At 43.0% G+C, this 23,353-nt stretch overlaps 1 protein-coding gene across 1 annotated transcript in view; it reads left to right on the top strand.

Annotated features, from left to right (window-relative positions):
• Window positions 1-23,353, top strand: part of LOC106592038 (adhesion G protein-coupled receptor B2) — a 468,281-nt gene that overhangs the window by 397,324 nt on the left and 47,604 nt on the right. Inside the window, 2 exon segments of the mRNA XM_045694922.2 lie at window positions 13,950-14,042; window positions 22,482-22,521. Of these exon segments, the coding sequence (XP_045550878.2) occupies window positions 13,950-14,042; window positions 22,482-22,521 (133 nt within the window).

Raw genomic sequence — 23,353 nt, 5'->3', positions numbered from 1 at the left:
CACACACACACACACACACACACACACACACACACACACACACACACACACACACACACACACACACACACACACACACACGCCCCCCTAGTGTGCACAAATATCAGACAAACCACAATGCATTGGGGTTTGATCCATTCCGTGCCTACACAACTTCTCTCTGTCGCTCCCCCCGATATGATATACATCACTTCATTGTTTATTGAGTAAACATATAGTTGAACATTAATGGACAAAAACTTTAAGACATACAGTATATGTTAAACCAATATCACAAAAGCGTAGGATTAGAGTTGCCCAAATCCAGGAATTATTTGAGTAAATCTGAAAATCTCTGTCAGGAACTGAACATAATCCCTAATAGCTGCAGCACAACGAGCAAGCAGATGATGGTGTCTCTGGGATGGAGAGAGATGTGGAGAGGAGAAGAAGGAGAGGAAAGGGGGATGAGAGACTGTGTGAAGAAGTAGCAGAGAGGAATAGAGGGACAGAGGCTGAGGGAGGATGGGATTGAAACAACAGAGTTCATGGATCTATAGAGAGGGTGTGTTGCAGAGTGACACGATGTGTGTATGAGAACGAGGGAGGGTGGGAGGATGGGAGGGAGGGAGGGTGGGAGGGAGGGAGGGAGGGTGGGAGGGAGGGAGGGAGGAAGGAAGGAAGGAAGGAAGGAAGGAAGGAAGGAAGGAAGGAAGGAAGGAAGGAAGGAAGGAAGGAAGGAAGGAAGGAAGGAAGGAAGGAAGGAAGGAAGGAAGGAAGAAAGAAAGAAAGAAAGAAAGAAAGAAAGAAAGAAAGAAAGAAAGAAAGAAAGAAAGAAAGAAAGAAAGGAAGGAAGGAAGGAAGGAAGGAAGGAAGGAAGGAAGGAAGGAAGGAAGGAAGGAAGGAAGGAAGGAAGGAAGGAAAAGAGGGAGGTAAGGTCTGTGGAGTTCTGTGGAAAATAATTTACCCGATAGGGAGTTAGAGAACATGGACGGATGTATAGAAAATGTGATTAGCAGGAAGAGGGGAGGGAGAGAGATGGATCGAGAAATTAGCAAAGGAACATGGATGTATGTATGAAAATAATGATTGTAGCAGAGAGGAAGGGAGTGAGACAAAAAGAGGGAGGAAGGGTGAGGGGAGAAATAAAGAAAGGGCAAGAAAAGGAGAAAGGGTTAATGAATAACACAAAGGGAGAACATTTAGAACATTTGGGGGAAGGAAAGTGTGAAGATCGGGAGAAAGACAAATGTAGAGGGAGAGAGAAGGAGGGAGAGAGAGAATGTGAGCGAGGGAGGGTGAGGGAGCGAGTATAGATCCATAGGAAACCCATTTGACTTTGAAATGAGAAGTACGCAGCCATCAGAGTGCCAACTCACCCAGCAGGGGATGAGGAAAGCAGAGTTAACATAGAGAGGATGGAGAGAGAGAAAGAAATACAGAGAGAGTGAGATAGATGGAAAGAGAGAGATGAGAGAGAAAGAAATAGAAAGATGCAGAGAGCGAGGGAAGGAGATAGACGGAGAGAGAGCGAGAGAGAGAGAGAGATGGAATGAGCGGCGATACTCCAGTGAATGCACTATTCATCTGACACGGGCTCTGCTCTGATCCAATATGCAGTCTCTCTCTCTCTCTCTCTCTCTCTCTCTCACACACACACACACCGAACACCCGCTGTGAATGAAGATGGCTTTTCTTTGGCGCTGCGGCTCACTTCAGTGTTCTGTTCTCAGATTCCGCTCATAGGGTGGTAATTTGTTGTCCTACTCAGCCACTCAGATGAAAGTCAGTCATTTGTATGCTCAGGTGAAGATATGGTTGTCTTGATATCCTGGAGGGATGAAAGGACACAGATTACATATTAGTAGGGTTTATTGAGTCAGACACAACAACCACACAAAATCAAACTGAATTAAGGTGCATTTAAAATAGCAACACACTTTACAGTAAAATAATCTAAATGAAGGAGATAAAACAATAAGTGAATGCATATATGGTCATATACACGTTTTGTAAGTGTAGTCTCAGTGTGTCAGTGTAGTCTCAGTGTGTCAGTGTAGTCTCAGTGTGTTGGTGTAGTCTCAGTGTGTCAGTATAGTCTCAGTGTGTCAGTGTAGTCTCAGTGTGTCAGTATAGTCTCAGTGTGTCAGTGTAGTCTCAGTGTGTCAGTGTAGTCTCAGTGTGTCAGTGTAGTCTCAGTGTGTCAGTATAGTCTTAGTGTGTCAGTATAGTCTCAGTGTGTCAGTATAGTCTCAGTGTGTCAGTGTAGTCTCAGTGTGTCAGTGTAGTCTCAGTGTGTCAGTGTAGACTCAGTGTGTCAGTATAGTCTCAGTGTGTCAGTATAGTCTCAGTGTGTCAGTGTAGTCTCAGTGTGTCAGTGTAGTCTCAGTGTGTCAGTATAGTCTCAGTGTGTCAGTGTAGTCTCAGTGTGTTGGTGTAGTCTCAGTGTGTCGGTGTAGTCTCAGTGTGTCAGTGTAGTCTCAGTGTGTCAGTATAGTCTCAGTGTGTCAGTCTAGTCTCAGTGTGTCAGTGTAGTTTCAGTGTGTCAGTGTAGTCTCAGTGTGTCAGTGTAGTCTCAGTGTGTCAGTGTAGTCTCAGTATGTCAGTGTAGTCTCAGTGTGTCAGTATAGTCTCAGTGTGTCTGTGTAGTCTCAGTGTGTCTGTGTAGTCTCAGTGTGTCGGTGTAGTCTCAGTGTGTCAGTGTAGTCTCAGTGTGTCAGTATAATCTCAGTGTGTCAGTCTAGTCTCAGTGTGTCAGTGTAGTTTCAGTGTGTCAGTGTAGTCTCAGTGTGTCAGTGTAGTCTCAGTGTGTCAGTGTAGTCTCAGTGTGTCAGTATAGTCTCAGTGTGTCAGTGTAGTCTCAGTGTGTCAGTGTAGTCTCAGTGTGTCAGTATAGTCTCAGTGTGTCAGTGTAGTCTCAGTGTGTCATTATAGTCTCAGTGTGTCAGTGTAGTCTCAGTGTGTCTGTGTAGTCTCAGTGTGTCAGTGTAGTCTCAGTGTGTCAGTGTAGTTTCAGTGTGTCAGTGTAGTCTCCGTGTGTCAGTGTAGTCTCATTGTGTCAGTGTAGTCTCAGTGTGTCAGTATAGTCTCAGTGTGTCAGTGTAGTCTCAGTGTGTCAGTGTAGTTGTCAGTGTAGTCTCAGTGTGTCAGTGTAGTCTCAGTGTGTCAGTGTAGTCTCAGTGTATCACTGTAGTCTATGTGTATGCATGCTTGCATGTCTCCTATCCATGTTAAACTCGTTACACACGACAAGATTTTTGGTAACACACTAAACAAATTTGTTTGTTCGACATCCCAATGTTCGTAGGAAGTTTTGGGACTCATTGGGTATAGTGTTAATATTAGTTATCTCTGTCTCAGCATGATGTGGGAGGCAATGTGGGTGTAAATGGCATACTCTGTACCCACTAATCAAATCAAATCAAATGTATTCATAAAGCCCTTTTTACATCAGCAGATGTCACAAAGTACTTATACAGAAACCCAGCCTAAAACCCCAAACAGCAAGCAATGCAGATGTAGAAGCACAATGGCTAGGAAAAACTAGGAACAAACCTAGAGAGGAAGCAGGCTTTGGGGGGTGGCCAGTCCTCTTCTGGCTGTGCCGGGTGGAGATTAAAAGAGTGCATGGCCGTTAAGGCCAGATCATTCTTCAAGATGTTCAAATGTTCATAGATGACCTGCAGGGTCAAATAATAATCACAGTGGTTGTAGAAGGTGCAACAGGTCAGTACCTGAGGGGTAAATGTCAGTTGACTTTTCAAATCAAATCAAGTGTTATTGGTCACATACACATATTTAGCAGATGTTATTGCGGTTGTAGTGAAATACTTGTGTTCCCAGCTCCAACAGTGCAGTAGTATCTAACAATTCACAACAATACATACAAATCTAAAAGTAAAAGAATGGAATGAAGAAATATTTAAATATTACGACGAGCAATGTCGGAGTGGCATGACTAAAATACAGTTGCAGTTGCCGTAGCAGGCGGTGATACAGCCCAACAGGATGCTCTCAATTGTGCATCTGTAAAAGTTTGTCAGGGTCTTAGGGGCCAAGCCGAATTTCTTCAGCCTCCTGAGGTTGAAGAGGCGCTGATGCGTCTTGTGTAGTACACTGTCTGTGTGCGTGGACCATTTCAGTTTGTCAGTGATGTGTACGCCGAGGAACTTGAAGCTTTTCACCTTCTCCACTGCGATCCCATCGATGTTGATAGGGGCATGCTCCCTCTGCTGTTTCCTGAAGTCCACTTTCAGCTCCTTTGTTTTGTTGACATTGGGGGAGAGGTTATTTTCTTCGGACCACTCCCCCAGGGCCCTCACCTCCTCCCTGTAGGCTGTCTCGTCATTGTTGGTAATTAGGCTTATTTCTGTTGTGTTGTCTGCAAATTTGATGATTGAGTTGGAGGCGTGCGTGGCCACACAGTCATGGGTGAACAGGGAGTACAGTAGGGGGCTGACCACGCACCCTTGTGGGGCCCCAGTGTTGAGGATTAGCGACTGGAGGTGTTGTTTCCTACCTTCACCACCTGGGGGTGGCCCGTCAGGAAGTCCAGGACCCAGTTGCACAGGGCGGGGCTCAGACCTAGGGACCCCGCTCTTAATGATGAGCTTGGAGGGTACTATGGTGTTGAAGGCTGAGCTATAGTCAATGAACAGCATTATTACATATGTATTCCTCTTGTCCAGATGGGATAGGGCAGTGTGCAGTGTGATGGCAATTGCATCGTCTGTGGATCTATTGGGGCGGTATACAAATTGAAGTGGGTCTAGGGTGTCAGGTAAGGTAGAAGTGATATGATCCTTAACCTGTTAGGGCTAGGGGGCAGTATTTGCACGGCTGGATAAAAAAATTGTACCCGATTTAATCTGGTTACTAATCCTACCCAGTAACTAGAATATGCATATACTTATTATATATGGATAGAAAACACTCTAAAGTTTCTAAAACTGTTTGAATGGTGTCTGTGAGTATAACAGAACTCATTTGGCAGGCAAAACCCTGAGACATTTTCTGACAGGAAGTGGATACCTGATGTGTTGTATTACCTTTAAACCTATCCCATTGAAAAACACAGGGGCTGAGGAATATTTTGGCACTTCCTATTGCTTCCACTAGATGTCACCAGCCTTTACAAAGTGTTTTGAGTCTTCTGGAGGGAGATCTGACCGAACAAGAGCCATGGAACGATGATGGCCCATTAGACACCTGGCGCGCGAGTTCATGTTGGGTACCCTCGTTCCAATACGTTATAAAAGAGTATGCATTCGTCCACCTTGAATATTATTCATGTTCTGGTTAAAAAAGGCCCTAATGATTTATGCTATACAACGTTTGACATGTTTGAACGAACGTAAATATATATTTTTCCCCTCGTTCATGACGAGAAGTCCGGCTGGCTTAGATCATGTGCTAACAAGACGGAGATTTTTGGACATAAATGATGAGCTTTTTTGAACAAAACTACATTCGTTATGGACCTGTGATACCTGGAAGTGACATCTGATGAAGAGAATCAAAGGTAATGGATTATTTACATAGTATTTTCGATTTTAGATCTCCCCAACATGACGTCTAGTCTGTATCGCAACGCGTATTTTTCTGGGCGCAGTGCTCAGATTATTGCAAAGTGTGATTTCCCAGTAAGGTTATTTTTAAATCTGGCAAGTTGATTGCGTTCAAGAGATGTAAATCTATAATTCTTTAAATGACAATATAATATTTTACCAATGTTTTCTAATTTTAATTATTTAATTTGCGGTGTTGACTTGACTGCCGGTTATTGGAGGGAAACGATTTCCTCAACATCAATGCCATAGTAAAACGCTGTTTTTGGATATAAATATGAACTTGATAGAACTAAAAATGCATGCATTGTCTAACATAATGTCCTAGGAGTGTCATCTGATGGAGATTGTAAAAGGTTAGTGCATCATTTTAGCTGGTTTTATGGTTTTGGTGACCCTGTCTTTGAATTGACAAAACATTACACACAACTCTTGTAAATGTACTGTCCTAACATACTCTAAATTTATGCTTTCGCCGTAAAACCTTTTTGAAATCGTAAAACGTGGTTAGATTAAGGAGATGTTTATCTTTCAAAGGGTGTAAAATAGTTGTATGTTTGAAAAATTTGAATTTTGACATTTATTTGGATTCAAATTTGCCGCTCTTGAAATGCACCTGCTGTTGATGGAGTGCACCACGGGTGGGACTCCCAAGGACTGTGGGCTCTCCTTCTCCATGGACGACGTGAGTAAGTTTGTTAACCCTCGCAAGGCTGCCAGGCCGGACAGCATCCCTAGCCGCGTCCTCAGAGCATGCGCAGACCAGCGGCTGGAGTGTATACGGACACATTCAATCTCTCCCTATCCCAGTCTGCTGTCCCCACTTGCTTCAAGATGTCCACCATTGTTCCTGTACTGAACTAAATTACTATCGCTTGGTAGCACTATCGCTTGGTAGTGCTTTGAGAGGCTAGTTAACCTCTATGGGCTAGGTGGGACGCTAGCGTCCCACCCGTGGTGCACTCCATCAACAGCAGGTGCATTTCAAGAGCGGCAAATTTGAATCCAAATAAATGTCAAAATTCAAATTTTTCAAACATACAACTATTTTACACCCTTTGAAAGATAAACATCTCCTTAATCTAACCACGTTTTACGATTTCAAAAAGGTTTTACGGCGAAAGCATAAATTTAGAGTATGTTAGGACAGTACATTTACAAGAGTTGTGTGTAATGTTTTGTCAATTCAAAGACAGGGTCACCAAAACCATAAAACCAGCTAAAATGATGCACTAACCTTTTACAATCTCCATCAGATGACACTCCTAGGACATTATGTTAGACAATGCATGCATTTTTAGTTCTATCAAGTTCATATTTATATCCAAAACCAGCGTTTTACTATGGCATTGATGTTGAGGAAATCGTTTCCCTCCAATAACCGGCAGTCAAGTCAGCACCACAAATTAAATAATTAAAATTAGAAAACATTGGTAAAATATTATATTGTCATTTAAAGAATTATAGATTTACATCTCTTGAACGCAATCAACTTGCCAGATTTAAAAATAACCTTACTGGGAAATCACACTTTGCAATAATCTGAGCACTGCGCCCAGAAAAATACGCGTTGCGATACAGACTTGCCGTCATGTTGGGGAGATCTAAAATCGAAAATACTATGTAAATAATCCATTACCTTTGATTCTCTTCATCAGATGTCACTTCCAGGTATCACAGGTCCATAACGAATGTAGTTTTGTTCAAAAAAGCTCATCATTTATGTCCAAAAATCTCTGTCTTGTTAGCACATGATCTAAGCCCGCCGGACTTCACTTCATGAACGAGGGGAAAAAATATATTTACGTTCGTTCAAACATGTCAAACGTTGTATAGCATAAATCATTAGGGCCTTTTTTAACCAGAACATGAATAATATTCAAGGTGGACGAATGCATTCTCTTTTATAACGTATTGGAACGAGGGTACCCAACATGAACTCGCGCGCCAGGTGTCTAATGGGCCATCATCGTTCCATGGCTCTTGTTCGGTCAGATCTCCCTCCAGAAGACTCAAAACACTTTGTAAAGGCTGGTGACATCTAGTGGAAGCAATAGGAAGTGCCAAAATATTCCTCAGCTCCTGTGTTTTTCAATGGCATAGGTTTAAAGGTAATACAACACATCAGGTATCCACTTCCTGTCAGAAAATGTCTCAGGGTTTTGCCTGCCAAATGAGTTCTGTTATACTCACAGACACCATTCAAACAGTTTTAGAAACTTTATGGTGTTTTCTATCCATATATAATAAGTATATGCATATTCTAGTTACTGGGTAGGATTAGTAACCAGATTAAATCGGGTACATTTTTTTTATCCAGCCGTGCAAATACTGCCCCCTAGCCCTAACAGGTTAACAGCACTGCACCCCCCACACCTACTCGCCCAAGCCTTCCCCATTTCTCCTTCTCCCAAATCCATTCAGCTGATGTTCTGAAAGAGCTGCAAAATCTGGACCCGTACAAATCAGCCGGGCTAGACAATCTGGACCCTTTCTTTCTAAAATTATCTGCCGAAATTGTTGCAACCCCTATTACTAGCCTGTTCAACCTCTCTTTTGTATTGTCTGAGATTCCCAAAGATTGGAAAACAGCTGCTGTCATCCCCCTCTTCAAAGGAGGGGACACTCTTGACCCAAACTGATACAGACCTATATCTATCCTACCCTGCCTTTTTAAGGTCTTTGAAAGCCAAGTCAACAAACAGATTACCGACCATTTCGAATCCCACGGCACCTTCTCCGCTATGAAATCTGGTTTCAGAGCTGGTCATGGGTTCACCTCAGCCACGCTCAAGGTCCTAAACGATATCGTAACCGCCATCGATAAGAAACAATACTGTGCTGCCATTTTCATTGACCTGGCCAAAGCCTTCGACTCTGTCAATCACCACATCCTCATCGGCAGACTCAATAGCCTTGGTTTCTCAAATGATTGCCTCACCTGGTTCACCAACTACTTCTCTGATAGAGTTCAGTGTGTCAAATCGGAGGGCCTGTTGACCGGACCTCTGGCAGTCTCTATGGGGGTGCCACAGGGTTCAATTCTTGGGCCAACTCTTTTCTCTGTATACATCAATGATGTTGCTCTTGCGACTGGTGAGTCTCTAATCCACCTCTACGCAGATGACACCATTCTGTATACTTCTGGCCCTTCTTTGGACACTGTGTAACCTCTTACATCTAGACGTTCCGCTAGCGGAACACCTGCTCCAATATCCAATGATGGGCGTGGCGCGAAATACAAACTCCTCGGAAATTCTAAAACTTCAATTTTTCAAACATGACTATTTTACACCATTTTAAAGACAAGACTCTCCTTTATCTAACCACACTGTCCGATTTCAAAAAGGCTTTACAGCGAAAGCAAAACATTAGATTATGTCAGCAGAGTACCCAGCCAGAAATAATCAGACACCCATTTTTCAAGCTAGCATATAATGTCACAAAAAACAAAACAACAGCTAAATGCAGCACTAACCTTTGATGATCTTCATCAGATGACACTCCTAGGACATTATGTTATACAATACATGCATGTTTTGTTCAATCAACTTCATATTTTTATCAAAAACCAGCTTTTTACATTAGCATGTGACGTTCAGAACTAGCATTCCCACCGAACACTTCCGGTGAATTTACTAAATTACTCACGATAAACGTTCACAAAAAACATAACAATTATTTTAAGAATTATAGATACAGAACTCCTTTATGCAATCGCGGTGTCCGATTTTAAAATAGCTTTTCGGTGAAAGCACATTTTGCAATATTCTGAGTAGATAGCCCGGCCATCATGGCTAGCTATTTTGACACCCACCAAGTTTGGTACTCACCAAACTCAGATTTACTATAAGAAAAATTGGATTACCTTCGCTGTTCTTCATCAGAATGCACTCCCAGGACTTCTACTTCATCACCCAATGTTGTTTTGGTTCCAAATAATCCATAGTTATATCCAAATAGCGGCGTTTTGTTGTGCGTTCAAGACACTATCCGAAGGGTAACGAAGGGTGACGCGCCCGGTGCGTATCGTGACAAAAAACTTCAAAATATTCCATTACCGTACTTCGAAGCATGTCAAACGCTGTTTAAAATCAATTTTTATGTGATTTTTCTCGTAAAATAGCGATAATATTCCGACCGGGAGTCGTTGTTTTCGTTCAAAGACTGAATATGTAAACATGGAGTCGTCTCGTGCACGCGCACCCCCGTCTCATTGTTCTCAGATCGACCACTTACCAAATGCGCTACTGTTTTTCAGCCAGAGACAGCAAAGTCATCATTCAACGTTCTGGCGCCTTCTGAGAGCCTATGGGAGCAGTAGAAAGTGTCACGTTACAGCAGAGATCCTTTGTTTTGGATAGAGATGGCAAAGAAGGCCAAGAAATGGTCAGACAGGGTACTTCCTGTACAGAATCTTCTCAGGTTTTTGCCTGCCATTTGAGTTCTGTTATACTCACAGACACCATTCAAACAGTTTTAGAAACTTTGGAGTGTTTTATATCCAAAGCTAATAATTATATGCATATTCTAGTTTCTGGGCAGGAGTAATAACCAGATTAAATCGGGTACGTTTTTTATCCGGCCGTGAAAATACTGCCCCCTATCCATAACAAGTTAACTACCCTCCAGACGAGCTTCAATGCCATACAACTCTCCTTCCGTGGCCTCCAACTGCTCTTAAATACAAGTAAAACTAAATGCATGCTCTTCATCCGATCGCTGCCTGCACCTGCCCGCCTGTCCCGCATCACTACTCTGGACGGTTCTGACTTAGAATATGTGGACAACTACAAATACCTAGGTGTCTGGTTAGACTGTAAACTCTCCTTTCAGACTCACATCAAACATCTCCAATCCAAAGTTAAATCTAGAATTGGCTTCCTATTTCGCAACAAAGCATCCTTCACTCATGCTGCCAAACATACCCTCGTAAAACTGACCATACTACCGATACTCAACTTCAGCGATGTCATTTACAAAATAGCCTCCAATACCCTACTCAATAAACTGGATGCAGTCTATCACAGTGCCATCCGTTTTGTCACCAAAGCCCCATATACTACCCACCACTGCGACCTGTACGCTCTCGTTGGCTGGCCCTCGCTTCATACTCGTCGCCAAACCCACTGGCTCCAAGTCATCTACAAGACCCTGCTAGGTAAAGTCCTTCCTTATCTCCGCACACTGGTCACCATAGCAGCACCACCTGTAGCACGTGCTCCAGCAGGTATATCTCTCTGGTCACCCCCAAAGCCAATTCCTCCTTTGGCCATCTCTCCTTCCAGTTCTCTGCTGCCAATGACTGCAACGAACTACAAAAATCTCTGAAACTGGAAACACTTATCTCCCTCACTAGCTTTAAGCACCAGCTGTCAGAGCAGCTCACAGATCACTGCACCTGTACATAGCCCATCTATAATTTAGCCCAAACAACTACCGCTTCCCCTACTGTATTTATTTATTTATTTATTTATTTATTTCTATTTCTACTTTACTTTACTTTCTTATACTACAAATCTACCATTCCAGTGTTTTACTTGCTATATTGTATTTACTTTGCCACCATGGCCTTTTTGCCTTTACCTCCCTTATCTCACCTCATTTGCTCACATTGTATATAGACTTATTTTTCTACTGTATTATTGACTGTATGTTTGTTTTACTCAATGTGTAACTCTGTGTTGTTGTATGTTGTCGAACTGCTTTGCTTTATCTTGGCCAGGTCGCAATTGTAAATGAGAACTTGTTCTCAACTTGCCTACCTGGTTAAATAAAGGTGAAATAAAATAAATAAAATAAATAAAAAAATAGTCACAGTGGGAACAACATCCCTTATACGCTTCCTGATGAACTATACGTCAATGTTATTCTCAGAGGCTACCTGGAACATATCCCAGTCCACGTGATCAAAACAATCTTGAAGCATGGATTCCGATTGGTCAGAGCATTGTTGAATAGACCTTAGCATGGGTACGTCCTGTTTGAGTTTCTGCCTATAGGAAGGGAGGAGCGAAATGGAGTCGTGATCTGGTTTGCCAAAGGGTGGGCGGGGGAGGGCCTTGTAGGCATCCCAGAAGGGGGAGTAACAGTGGTCAAGTGTTTTTGCAGCACTAGTACTACAGTCAATGTGTTGATAGAACTTCAGTTGCGTTTTCCTCAAATTTGCTTTGTTAAAATCCCCAGCTACAATAAATGCGGCCTCAGGATATGTGGTTTCCAGTTTGCACAAAGTCCAGTGTAGTTCCTTGAGGGCCGTCGTGGTATCGGCTTGAGGGGGAATAAACACGGCTGTGACTATAACGGAAGAGGATTCTCTTGGGATGGTCCTGGAGCAGCCTCTGGGATAAGTTAAATTGCCCTGGGGGGTACAAAGAAAGGATCCAATTTGGGAATGTCGTATTCCTGGTTGTAATGCTGGTGCGTTACTGCCACTTTGATATCCAAAAGTTATTTCCGGCTGTCTGTAATAACACAAAAACTTTCTGGGCTAATAATGTAAGAAATAATACACAAAAAAAAGAAATACTTCAAAGTTGCTTAGGATCTAGAAGCAGAGCTGCCATGTCTGTCGACACCATAGCCAAGCATTCAGAGAGAGAGAGAGAGAGAGAGAGAGAGAGAGAGAGAGAGAGAGAGAGAGAGAGAGAGAGAGAGAGAGAGAGAGAGAGAGAGAGAGTGTCAAAAACAGCAGGTCCAGGACAAGGTAGCACGTCCGGTGAACAGTTCAGGGTTCCATGGCCGTAGGCAAAATAGCAGGGACTGGATCATGATCTTTTCGTTGAAGAATTTAATGAATTCTTACCACTTTTGCACACACTGTATATAGACTTTTCTATTGTGTTATTGACTGTACGTTTGTTTATTCCATGTGTATCTCTGTGATGTTGTTTGTGTCGCACTGCTTTGCTTTATCTTGGCCAGTTCGCAGTTGTAAATGAGAACTTGTTCTCAACTGGCCTACCTGGTTAAATAAAGGTGAAATAAATAAAAAACTAAAAAAAAACTGCTGAAGTGAAGGCCGTCCTCTCTTGGGGAATACTGCTTTTAAGTTAGCTTTGCGACAGTATCAAAAATACTTTTTGCATTGTTTTCATTCTCCTCAACCAGGTTGGGAAAGTAAGCTGATCGAGCAAGAGTGAGGGCTCTTCGATATTGCACGGTACTGTTTTTCCAAGCTAGTCGGAAGACTTACAGTTTGATGGAGCGCCATTTCTGTTCCAATTTTCTAAAAGTTTGCTTCAGGGCTCAGGTATTTTTTGTATACCAGGGAGTTAAATTCTTCTGACAAATTGTTTTTGTTTTAAGAGGTGCGACTGCATCTAGGGTATTACGCAAGGTTAAATGTATATACTCGGTTAGATGATTAACTGTTTTTCGTACTCCAACGTCCTTGGGTAGGTGGAGAGAGTCTGGAAGGGCATCTAGGAATCTTTGGGTTGTCTGACAATTTATAGTGCTGCTTTTGATAATCCTTGTTTGGGGTCTGAGCAGATTTGTTGCGATTGCAAACGTAATAAAATGGTGGTCTGATAGTCCAGGATTATCAGGAAGAACATTTAGATCCACAATATTTATTTCACTACCTAGCTTTAGCTCACTTAATGAAAGTTTCAGAGAATAGCAAACAATATTATATCTCAGAGCACTGTGGCTCTGGAGTCAGTTACCAGTCATATCTCAATTTGAATAAAATCTCATCTTCCGAACACAACCCTCAGTAGACTGGCTGCCTATCTAGATTCAACAGTGTTGTACACTGTCTTTTTCTGTTCTTTATCTCTGTTTCTTTATCTCTCTCTCTCTCTCTCTTTCTCACACTCTCTCGCACTCACTGCCTCACTCTCTCTCACTCACTCTCTCTCACTCTCTCTCTCTTCCTCTCTCTCTCACTCTCTGCCTATATTTCTCTTCTCTCACTTTATTTACCTTTGAATGTCTTCAAAGAGTGCTTGAATCCATAAATCAAACAATTACTTGGCGTTTATTTCCATAGTACTTTTTAATGCATACAGTACTAATGCTAACAAACACATTTAAAGTAAGTGGGTGTCCCTTGATTTTGAACTCATATTAAATAAACCCCACTAATGATACTATACATGTTCATGACAGGGTAATACACCATGTTCTAGTCTCTTACTAAAATCAATAACAAAACCTAATATAGATGATCAAACATTCACCAGATAATATATTACTTTGTAACGGTTACATACTCAATAAACACGTGTAGAGTACTGTATGTATGAACATAGCCTACTCTCTATGATAGTCTTAAAGTAGCTAAACTCATTTTAAAACTACAATAAAGACCTTCATCTACCTTCCTGCCTTTCTCCCTCCTCCTCTACTTCCCTCCCTCTTCCTCTACTTCCCTCCCTCCTCGTCCGTCTCTTCCAGGTTCAGGACGCAGTGCGCTGTCGGATGGGGGGATGTAAAGACGACAGTGAGAACTCACCGGACTCATGCAAGAACGGACAGGTGCAGATCATGGTGAATAATATTCCATTTCATCCCTTATTAGACCCATAACCACTGATAGCCTGGTCTCTGATCAGTTTGTGCTGTCTTGCCAACTCCTGGGACCACGCTACATACAGATGAAGGATCTTAGTTTCAGCCAGTTTGCTACAGCAGGAAAGTAATCCTGCACCAAGAGGAAATGTGAATTATTGTGTGGATTATAATTAATAGACATCTTTTGAGGAGCCTTTTTAAGGAGCCTTTAAGGAGCCTTTTTAAACCTCAAATATACTATTACTTTGCCTTTCCTGCTGTGCAGGAAAATTCCTGCAACAACAAGATGATCGAATTAAGATACAGCATCTGTAACCACTGCTAACCTCGTCCCTGATCAGTTTGTGCTGTCTTGCCAACTCCTGGGACCAGGCTACATAACCACATCCTGCTGGTTCTAAAACTTCCCTGTTTCTGTTCTCCAAATTCTGCTCTTCACTAACTATATTAATGCCCAATCCCAAATCGACCACATCTCCTTGTGGGGTTCTGAGAGGATTTGACAGGTGTCAATTTGGGATTGGGCCTAAAATCCTAACCCCATCATTTGTTCAGTCCCTCCTAAAGATATTTTATAATCCCACCTGTAATTTGTTATTTTCATATTTTCATTTCATATTTTTATTAACACGGCGGTCAGTGCGGCAGGTTGGTTTATCCCATAGGAAAGGCCCTCATCATTATGCACAGGGCGTGTAAGGTAAAGCTCACATAAGGTTAAACATAAGGTTACTTTGTCCAAAATCATGCTAATAGCATTGTAAATCATAAAGACATGAAGTGCCTCCCAATGTCAACCAGGTCACAACGCTCTGCAATATTCATTAGTTATAAAAGTTCCTACGTTGAACCCTCCATCCCCTTTGATTTTGTTATTCACACAGTCATTTACTGTAGTGTTTTGGTCTCTTGAATGGACCTCTAGGAAGGTTAGGAGGCTGAAGCTTCACCTTAGATTACCTATACCATCAACAACAAAAATGCAAAGTTGTTTTAAGTGTAGTGTTGAGGAGGAATGGATGGGTTGGTTTCGTAACTGTAGGGTCCAGAGTTTTTCCTTGCTGTTTTTCCTGGTCACGTCACAGTTTACAAGGAAACCTACACATGACATAGTTAACAAGAGGAGATGTACTAGTCTTTTAAATCCATAGTCTGACAATAAATTAATCTCAATCCACTTGAAGTAATTGATTTGGCTTTTTGATTAATATCAAAAGCAGTCATATCAAATTAATTGGTGAATCCAAAGTGTTTCCAACAGCCATTTTCCAAATAGCATAATCCAGAATTAATCCCTCACCCCAAAAGGCTCAAGGCGACTGAGTGCATAGGGAAAACTTTTCTTGAACCCATTTGCCATAAAGCTTTCATAAACCTGTCATAGCCATGATACACTATATGTACAAAAGTATGTGGACACCCCTTCAAATTAGTGAATTCGGCTATTTCAGCTACAACCGTAAATGACAGGTGTATAAAATCGAGCACCCAGCCATGCAATCTCTTTAGACAAACATTGGCAGTAGAATGACCTTACTGAAGAGCTCAGTGACTTTCAACGTTGCACCATCATAGGATGCCACCTTTCCAACAAGTCAGTTTGTCAAATACAAAAATGTCTGCCCCGGTCCACTGTAAGTGCTGTTATTGTGAAGTGGAAACATCTAGGAGCAACAACGGCTCAGCCACAAAATGGTAGGCCACACAACCTCACAGAACGGGACCACTGAGTGCTGAAGTGCTTAGCATGTAAAAATCGTCTGTCCTCGGTTGTAACACTCACTACCGAATTCCAAACTGCCTCTGGAAGCAATGTCAGCACAAGAACTGTTCGTCAGGAGCTTCATAAAATGGGTTTCCATGGCCAAGCAGCCACACACAAGCCTAAGATCACCATGCGCAATGCAAAGCGTTGACTGGAGTAATGTGAAGCTCGCCGCCATTGGACTCTGGAGCAGTGAATATGCGTTCTCTGGAGTGATGAATCACGCTTCACCATCTGGAAGTCCGACGGATGAATCTGGGCACAGGCAGATGCCAGGAGAACACTACCTGCCCTAATGCATTCGACCAACTGTAAAGTTTGGTGGTGGAGGAATAATGGTCTGGGGATATTTTTTAGTTCCAATGAAGGGAAATCTTAACACTACAGCATACAATGACATTCTAGACGATTCTGTGCTTCCAATTTTGTGGCAACAGTTTGGGGAAGGCCCTTTCCTGTTTCAGCATGACAATACACCGTGCACAAAGCGAGATCCATACATAAATGGTTTGTCGAGATCTGAGTGGAAGAACTTGACTGGCCTGCACAGAGCCATGATCTAAACACCATATAACACCTTTTGGATGAATTAGAATGCCTACTGCGAGCTAGGCCTAATCACCCAACATCAGTGCCCGACCTCACTAATGCTCTTGTGGCCGAATAGAAGCAAGTCCCTGCAGCGATGTTCCAACATCTAGTTGGAACCAGGAAAGGGGGGACCAACTCCGTATTAATGCTCATGATTTTGGAATTAGATGTTCGACGAGCAGGTGTTCACATACTTTTGGTAGTGTATGACATAACAGCCATACAAGTATTAAGTAGGCCTTGTGAAAAGTGTTACCATAAACTCACTAGAGAGGATAGGAGGACATCTTGAGAGATAGGTGTACATCTTAAGAGGTTAGGTGTACATCTTGAGAAGATAGGTGTACATTTTGAGAAGATAGGAGGGCATCTTGAGAAGATAGGAGGGCATCTTGAGAGGATAGAACATCTTGAGACAATAGGGGGACATCTTGAGAAGATAGGAGGACATCTTGAGAAGATAAGAGGACATAATGAGAACATAGGAGGACATATTGAGAAGATAAGAGGACATAATGAGAGGATAGGAGGACATCTTGAGAAGATAGGAGGACACTGAGAAGATAGGAGGACATATTGCGATAATAGGAGGACATCTTGAGAAGATAGGAGGACATCTTGAGAAGATAGGAGGACATTTTGAGAGGATAGGAAAACATCTTGAGAAGATAGGAGGACATCTTGAGAAGATAGGAGGACACTGAGAAGATAGGAGGACATCTTGAGAAGATAGGAGGACACTGAGAAGATAGGAGGACATATTGCGATAATAGGAGGACATCTTGAGAAGATAGGAGGACATCTTGAGAAGATAGGAGGACATTTTGAGAGGATAGGAAAACATCTTGAGAAGATAGGAGGACATCTTGAGAAGATAGGAGGACACTGAGAAGATAGGAGGACATCTTGAGAAGATAGGAGGACATCTTGAGAGGATAGGAAGACATCTTGAGAATAATCAGTCTTCAGACTAGAGTACATGTTAAATGAGATTAACCACCATTTAACCATTCTGGTAGTTAGTTTGGACTGGCTTGGTCCTTCCCATTCTCCCCTCTATTGTCCACTCCTACCCTTCCCCTCTCTCATCTCTCCTCCTCTCACATCTCTTCTTCATCCCAGCATCAGAAGTGTCAGAACGTGTCCTACTGCGGGCAGCAGTGTGGCTCTCTGCGCTACGGCACTGGCACTTCTGGCACTGACACTGGCACTGTTGGCACTGGAGCTTCTCTCTGCCCGTCATCGTCATGCCACCAACAGCCACCATACCCGCCATTATGCCACCCTCACCAGGGCTTCCAACGCAGCTGCCAACTAGGCTGTTACCACAGCCTGCCTCACAACAACCACATGAACCATGAACACATGAACTACGCCCTCAACCACACCCTCAACCACACCTATAACCACGCCCACAACCATGGACAAAACCACAAGTACCCCAACAGCAAATCAGTACGTCAACCACAGTAGATAGCTGCTGTGCTTTCTGTGCCCTAAAGTAGCCAATATATGTAGCAGTGTAGTAAAGATATTATCTGGTAGAAAAGTACATTATCCACAAAGGTTTCCAGCAATGGTTCCCAAACTGTGGATATACCCCCTTGTGGTCCAGGAAATGTCTTTCCATTTATTTAATATAAATGGTATTAGCCTACAAAACATAACAAATCATGTTTTATTATGGTCCGTTGGGGGAAAAGTTTGGAAACCACCGAGCTGCAAAGTAGATTAGTGCCAGCAAGATTTTATAGTTTTAGCTGCTACCAGTCAAAGTTGTTTTATGCTGGTGTTTTTATATCTATATAGATGTGTTTTTAGATTAAGTTTTGGGATCCAAATGTTGTTTTGTTCTTGCATCTTTTCCAATGATAATTCAGCTTGAAGTGTTTTGGGTTATCTTGTGCTTAAGTGGTTTCCAGTGTTGGCTGAACACAGGGCTAATGTGAATGCCCTCCTCAAAAACGTCTGGACAAACTGTAGTTTGTAATGATGCTGACGGTTAACCTGACTTACTTTCTATACTCAGCCTGTGTGTACGTGTGTGGGTGTGCGTACATACATGCTAAGATGAAGGAGATAGAGATATGGAGAGAGCGAGAGAGAAAGAGAGAGATAAGGAGAGAGAGAGACAGAGAGAGACAGAGAGCGAGAGAGAGAGGTGAGATGAGAGTCTAAATCCTCATTTGTCCTTTTAGGCGAGAGCCATTTGTGCAGCTGTGTGATTTGCGTACTAGGAGCTTTCCTCTCCTCTGAGACCTGTATTCATTCTCTCCCTCTCTCTTTCCCTTTCAAATGTTCTCTTTCTCTTTCTGTCCCTCTATTTATCTCTCTTTCTTTCTCTCCCTCTGTCTTTCTCTCTCTTTTTCTTTAACTCTCCCCTTCTCTCTGCCTTTCCCCTCCCTCCATCTTCTTCCATGTCTTGGTATTTTGGGGTATTTTGTTAGGATCCCCATTAGCTGTTAAAAAAGCAGCAGCTACTCTTCCTGGGGTCCACATCTCTCTCTTACTCCCTCTTCTTCTCTCTCTCTCTCACTTCCCCCTCTCCCTCTCTGTCGTGCCCAAAATGCTTTATACTTTAATATCCAAACAAAGGCTTTTGTGAGTGGGTTCCGTGGAGGACGCTAGGCGGATTGTTGCTGTGGGGAGAGAGGAGAAGAGAGAGTGGAGAGGCCTGGGTCTGCATGGCAATGTGGTGCAACGTTTATTTCACATTCAAGTTTGAGAGGTTTGCAGGGAGGCCATTTTGGAATGGAACACTGGAACTGGCCCTCAGTGAATCCAAGCAATCTGTTTGTGTGGTGCTGTTTGTGTGGTGCTGTTTGTGTGGTGCTGTTTGTGTGGTGCTGTTTGTGTGGTGCTGTTTGTGTGGTGCTGTTTGTGTTGGTTCTTTTACAAAGTCATTTCTTCCAACCAATCAAAGTTGAAGGGAAATTCTCTCTTGAAGGTTACAAAAGACAAGCTGAGGGAAACAAGAGCAGGTGGCATTACAGTAGGTAGAGGTGGTGTTAGGTTTAAAGAGAGAAAGGTAGAGCTGGTTTTAGGTTTGGAGACAGAAAGGTAGAGCTGGTTTTAGGTTTGGAGACAGAAAGGTAGAGCTGGTGTTAGGTAGAGCTGGTTTTAGGTTTGGAAACAGAAAAGTAGAGCTGGTGTTAGGTAGAGCTGGTGTTAGGTTTGGAGACAGAAATGTAGAGCTGGTGTTAGGTAGAGCTGGTTTTAGGTTTGGAGACAGAAAGGTAGAGCTGGTGTTAGGTAGAGCTGGTTTTAGGTTTGGAGACAGAAAGGTAGAGCTGGTTTTAGGTTTGGAGACAGAAAGGTAGAGCTGGTGTTAGGTAGAGCTGGTTTTAGGTTTGGAGACAGAAAGGTAGAGCTGGTTTTAGGTTTGGAGACAGAAAGGTAGAGCTGGTGTTAGGTTTGGAGACAGAAAGGTAGAGCTGGTGTTAGGTAGAGCTGGTTTTAGGTTTGGAGACAGAAAGGTAGAGCTGGTTTTAGGTTTGGAGACAGAAAAGTAGAGCTGGTGTTAGGTAGAGCTGGTTTTAGGTTTGGAGACAGAAAGGTAGAGCTGGTTTTAGGTTTGGAGACAGAAAAGTAGAGCTGGTGTTAGGTTTGGAGACAGAAAGGTAGAGCTGGTGTTAGGTAGAGCTGGTTTTAGGTTTGGAGACAGAAAAGTAGAGCTGGTGTTAGGTAGAGCTGGTTTTAGGTTTGGAGACAGAAAGGTAGAGCTGGTGTTAGGTTTGGAGACAGAAAGGTAGAGCTGGTGTTAGGTAGAGCTGGTTTTAGGTTTGGAGACAGAAAGGTAGAGCTGGTGTTAGGTAGAGCTGGTTTTAGGTTTAGAGACAGAAAGGTAGAGCTGGTTTTAGGTTTGGAGACAGAAAGGTAGAGCTGGTGTTAGGTAGAGCTGGTTTTAGGTTTGGAGACAGAAAGGTAGAGCTGGTTTTAGGTTTGGAGACATAAAGGTAGAGCTGGTGTTAGGTTTGGAGACAGAAAGGTAGAGCTGGTGTTAGGTAGAGCTGGTTTTAGGTTTGGAGACAGAAAGGTAGAGCTGGTTTTAGGTTTGGAGACAGAAAAGTAGAGCTGGTGTTAGGTAGAGCTGGTTTTAGGTTTGGAGACAGAAAGGTAGAGCTGGTGTTAGGTTTGGAGACAGAAAGGTAGAGCTGGTGTTAGGTTTGGAGACAGAAAGGTAGAGCTGGTGTTAGGTTTGGAGACAGAAAGGTAGAGCTGGTGTTAGGTAGAGCTGGTTTTAGGTTTGGAGACAGAAAGGTAGAGCTGGTGTTAGGTAGAGCTGGTTTTAGGTTTGGAGACAGAAAAGTAGAGCTGGTTTTAGGTTTGGAGACAGAAAAGTAGAGCTGGTGTTAGGTAGAGCTGGTTTTAGGTTTGGAGACAGAAAGGTAGAGCTGGTGTTAGGTAGAGCTGGTTTTAGGTTTGGAGACAGAAAGGTAGAGCTGGTGTTAGGTAGAGCTGGTTTTAGGTTTAGAGACAGAAAGGTAGAGCTGGTGTTAGGTTTGGAGACAGAAAGGTAGAGCTGGTGTTAGGTAGAGCTGGTTTTAGGTTTGGAGACAGAAAGGTAGAGCTGGTGTTAGGTTTGGAGACAGAAAGGTAGAGCTGGTGTTAGGTAGAGCTGGTTTTAGGTTTGGAGACAGAAAGGTAGAGCTGGTTTTAGGTTTGGAGACAGAAAGGTAGAGCTGGTGTTAGGTAGAGCTGGTTTTAGGTTTGGAGACAGAAAGGTAGAGCTGGTGTTAGGTTTGGAGACAGAAAGGTAGAGCTGGTGTTAGGTTTGGAGACAGAAAGGTAGAGCTGGTGTTAGGTTTGGAGACAGAAAGGTAGAGCTGGTGTTAGGTAGAGCTGGTTTTAGGTTTGGAGACAGAAAGGTAGAGCTGGTGTTAGGTAGAGCTGGTTTTAGGTTTGGAGACAGAAAAGTAGAGCTGGTTTTAGGTTTGGAGACAGAAAAGTAGAGCTGGTGTTAGGTAGAGCTGGTTTTAGGTTTGGAGACAGAAAAGTAGAGCTGGTGTTAGGTAGAGCTGGTTTTAGGTTTGGAGACAGAAAGGTAGAGCTGGTGTTAGGTAGAGCTGGTTTTAGGTTTAGAGACAGAAAGGTAGAGCTGGTTTTAGGTTTGGAGACAGAAAGGTAGAGCTGGTGTTAGGTAGAGCTGGTTTTAGGTTTGGAGACAGAAAGGTAGAGCTGGTGTTAGGTAGAGCTGGTTTTAGGTTTAGAGACAGAAAGGTAGAGCTGGTTTTAGGTTTGGAGACAAAAAGGTAGAGCTGGTGTTAGGTAGAACTGGTGTTAGGTTTGGAGACAGAAAGGTAGAGCTGGTTTTCGGTTTGGAGACAGAAAGGTAGAGCTGGTGTTAGCTTTGAAGAGAGAAAGGTAGAGCTGGTGTTATTGGTCCGGGTTTGGCCGGGGCAGGCCGTCATCGTAAATAAGAATTTGTTCTTAACTGTCTTGCCAGTTAAAAAAAGGTTAATCAACAACAAAAAATATTCTGTAGCACCTTTAGAAAGGTGTAGTCTAACATCTCTGTCTCTAATTCATCATCTGTAGCAAAGTTAGAAAGGTGTGGTCTAACATCTCTGTCTCTAATTCATCATCTGTAGCAAAGTTAGAAAGGTGTAGTCTAACATCTCTGTCTCTAAATCATCATCCGTAGCAACATTAGAGAAAGGTGTAGTCCAACTGTGTATTGGTGTGATGTTATTTTCATCTTTCAAAAGCACTTCTCCTCTCATCTTCAGTTGTTTCTGTTTCATCTGTGAGGGTCTTCCCCTGTTTGCTAGGGCTGTCTGGCATCAATATGGCTGTCTGGCATCAATATACAATGGAAATGAATCGCTGTCTCTTGATGTTGTATTAGTTGGAATAGAATATTAGACTGTATTATTCTGTTTCCCAATGTTGCCCCAAAACCATACTGTAACTACTACACACACACACACACACACACACACACACACACACACACACACACACACACACACACACACACACACACACACACACACACACACACACACACACCCCCCTTCTGTGTAACTGTCTCTCTTCTTCCCCATACTCTCTGCCAGTCGGACTTTGAAAAAGATGTGGACCTGGCATGTCAAACAGGTAGGATCTCTCTCTCTCTCTCTTTCTCTCTCGCTCTCTGTCTCACTCTTCATCTCTCTCTCTCTCTCTCTCTCTCCTCTCTCTCTCTCTCTCTCCCACTCCATCTCTCTCTCTCTCTCTCTCTCTCACTCACTTTCACTCTCACTCTCCCCTTCTATCTCTCTCTCTCACTCTCCATCTATCTGTCTCTATCTCTCTCACCCCTTCTCTCTCTCTCTCTCTTTCTCTCCCTCTCTTGCTCACCTCTCTCTCTATCTCACTCCCCCCTCTCTCTCTCTATCTCTCTCCCCTTCTATTTATTTTTCTCCCCCCTTCTCTATCTCCCTCTCCCTCTCCCTCTCTCTCTCACTCTCCATCTCTCTCTGTCTCCTTCTCTCGCCCCTTTCGCTCTCTCTCTCTCTCTCTCGCTCTCTCTCTCTCTCTCTCTCTCTCTCTCTCTCTCTCTCTCTCTCTCTCTCTCTCTATCACACTCTTTTGTATCAGTCTAACATGCTGTCAATGTGCCAATGGGGAGCACTACGCTGTAGCTAAGGCTTTGCTTGTCTGAATGTAAATGCAGTGATGGGAACGATGGAGTCTCGGAATTCAATCATGAGCGGTACTATTTTGCCCTGTCAATCACACTGATTTCATCCAATGGGATCTCTCCGACTTTAAGGAATGAATCTGTTATTGGCTGAGCTCGGTAGCCCTTGAGTCGGTTCAGAGCCGCAATGTTCCCCATCACTGGAATTTAGATGTGTGTGTATGTGTCTGTGTGTGCGTGCGTGCGTCTGTGTGCCTATGCATGTTTCTGTGTGTGTTTGTGTGTGTGCGTGTGTGTGATGTGTGT

This window comes from Salmo salar, chromosome 14 (assembly GCF_965601325.2).
Source record: "Salmo salar chromosome 14, fSalSal1, whole genome shotgun sequence".
NCBI classification, from domain to species: Eukaryota; Metazoa; Chordata; class Actinopteri; order Salmoniformes; family Salmonidae; genus Salmo; species Salmo salar.
The sequence above is the reverse complement of the archived record's forward strand: the minus strand, read 5'-3'. Positions and strand labels throughout refer to the sequence as shown.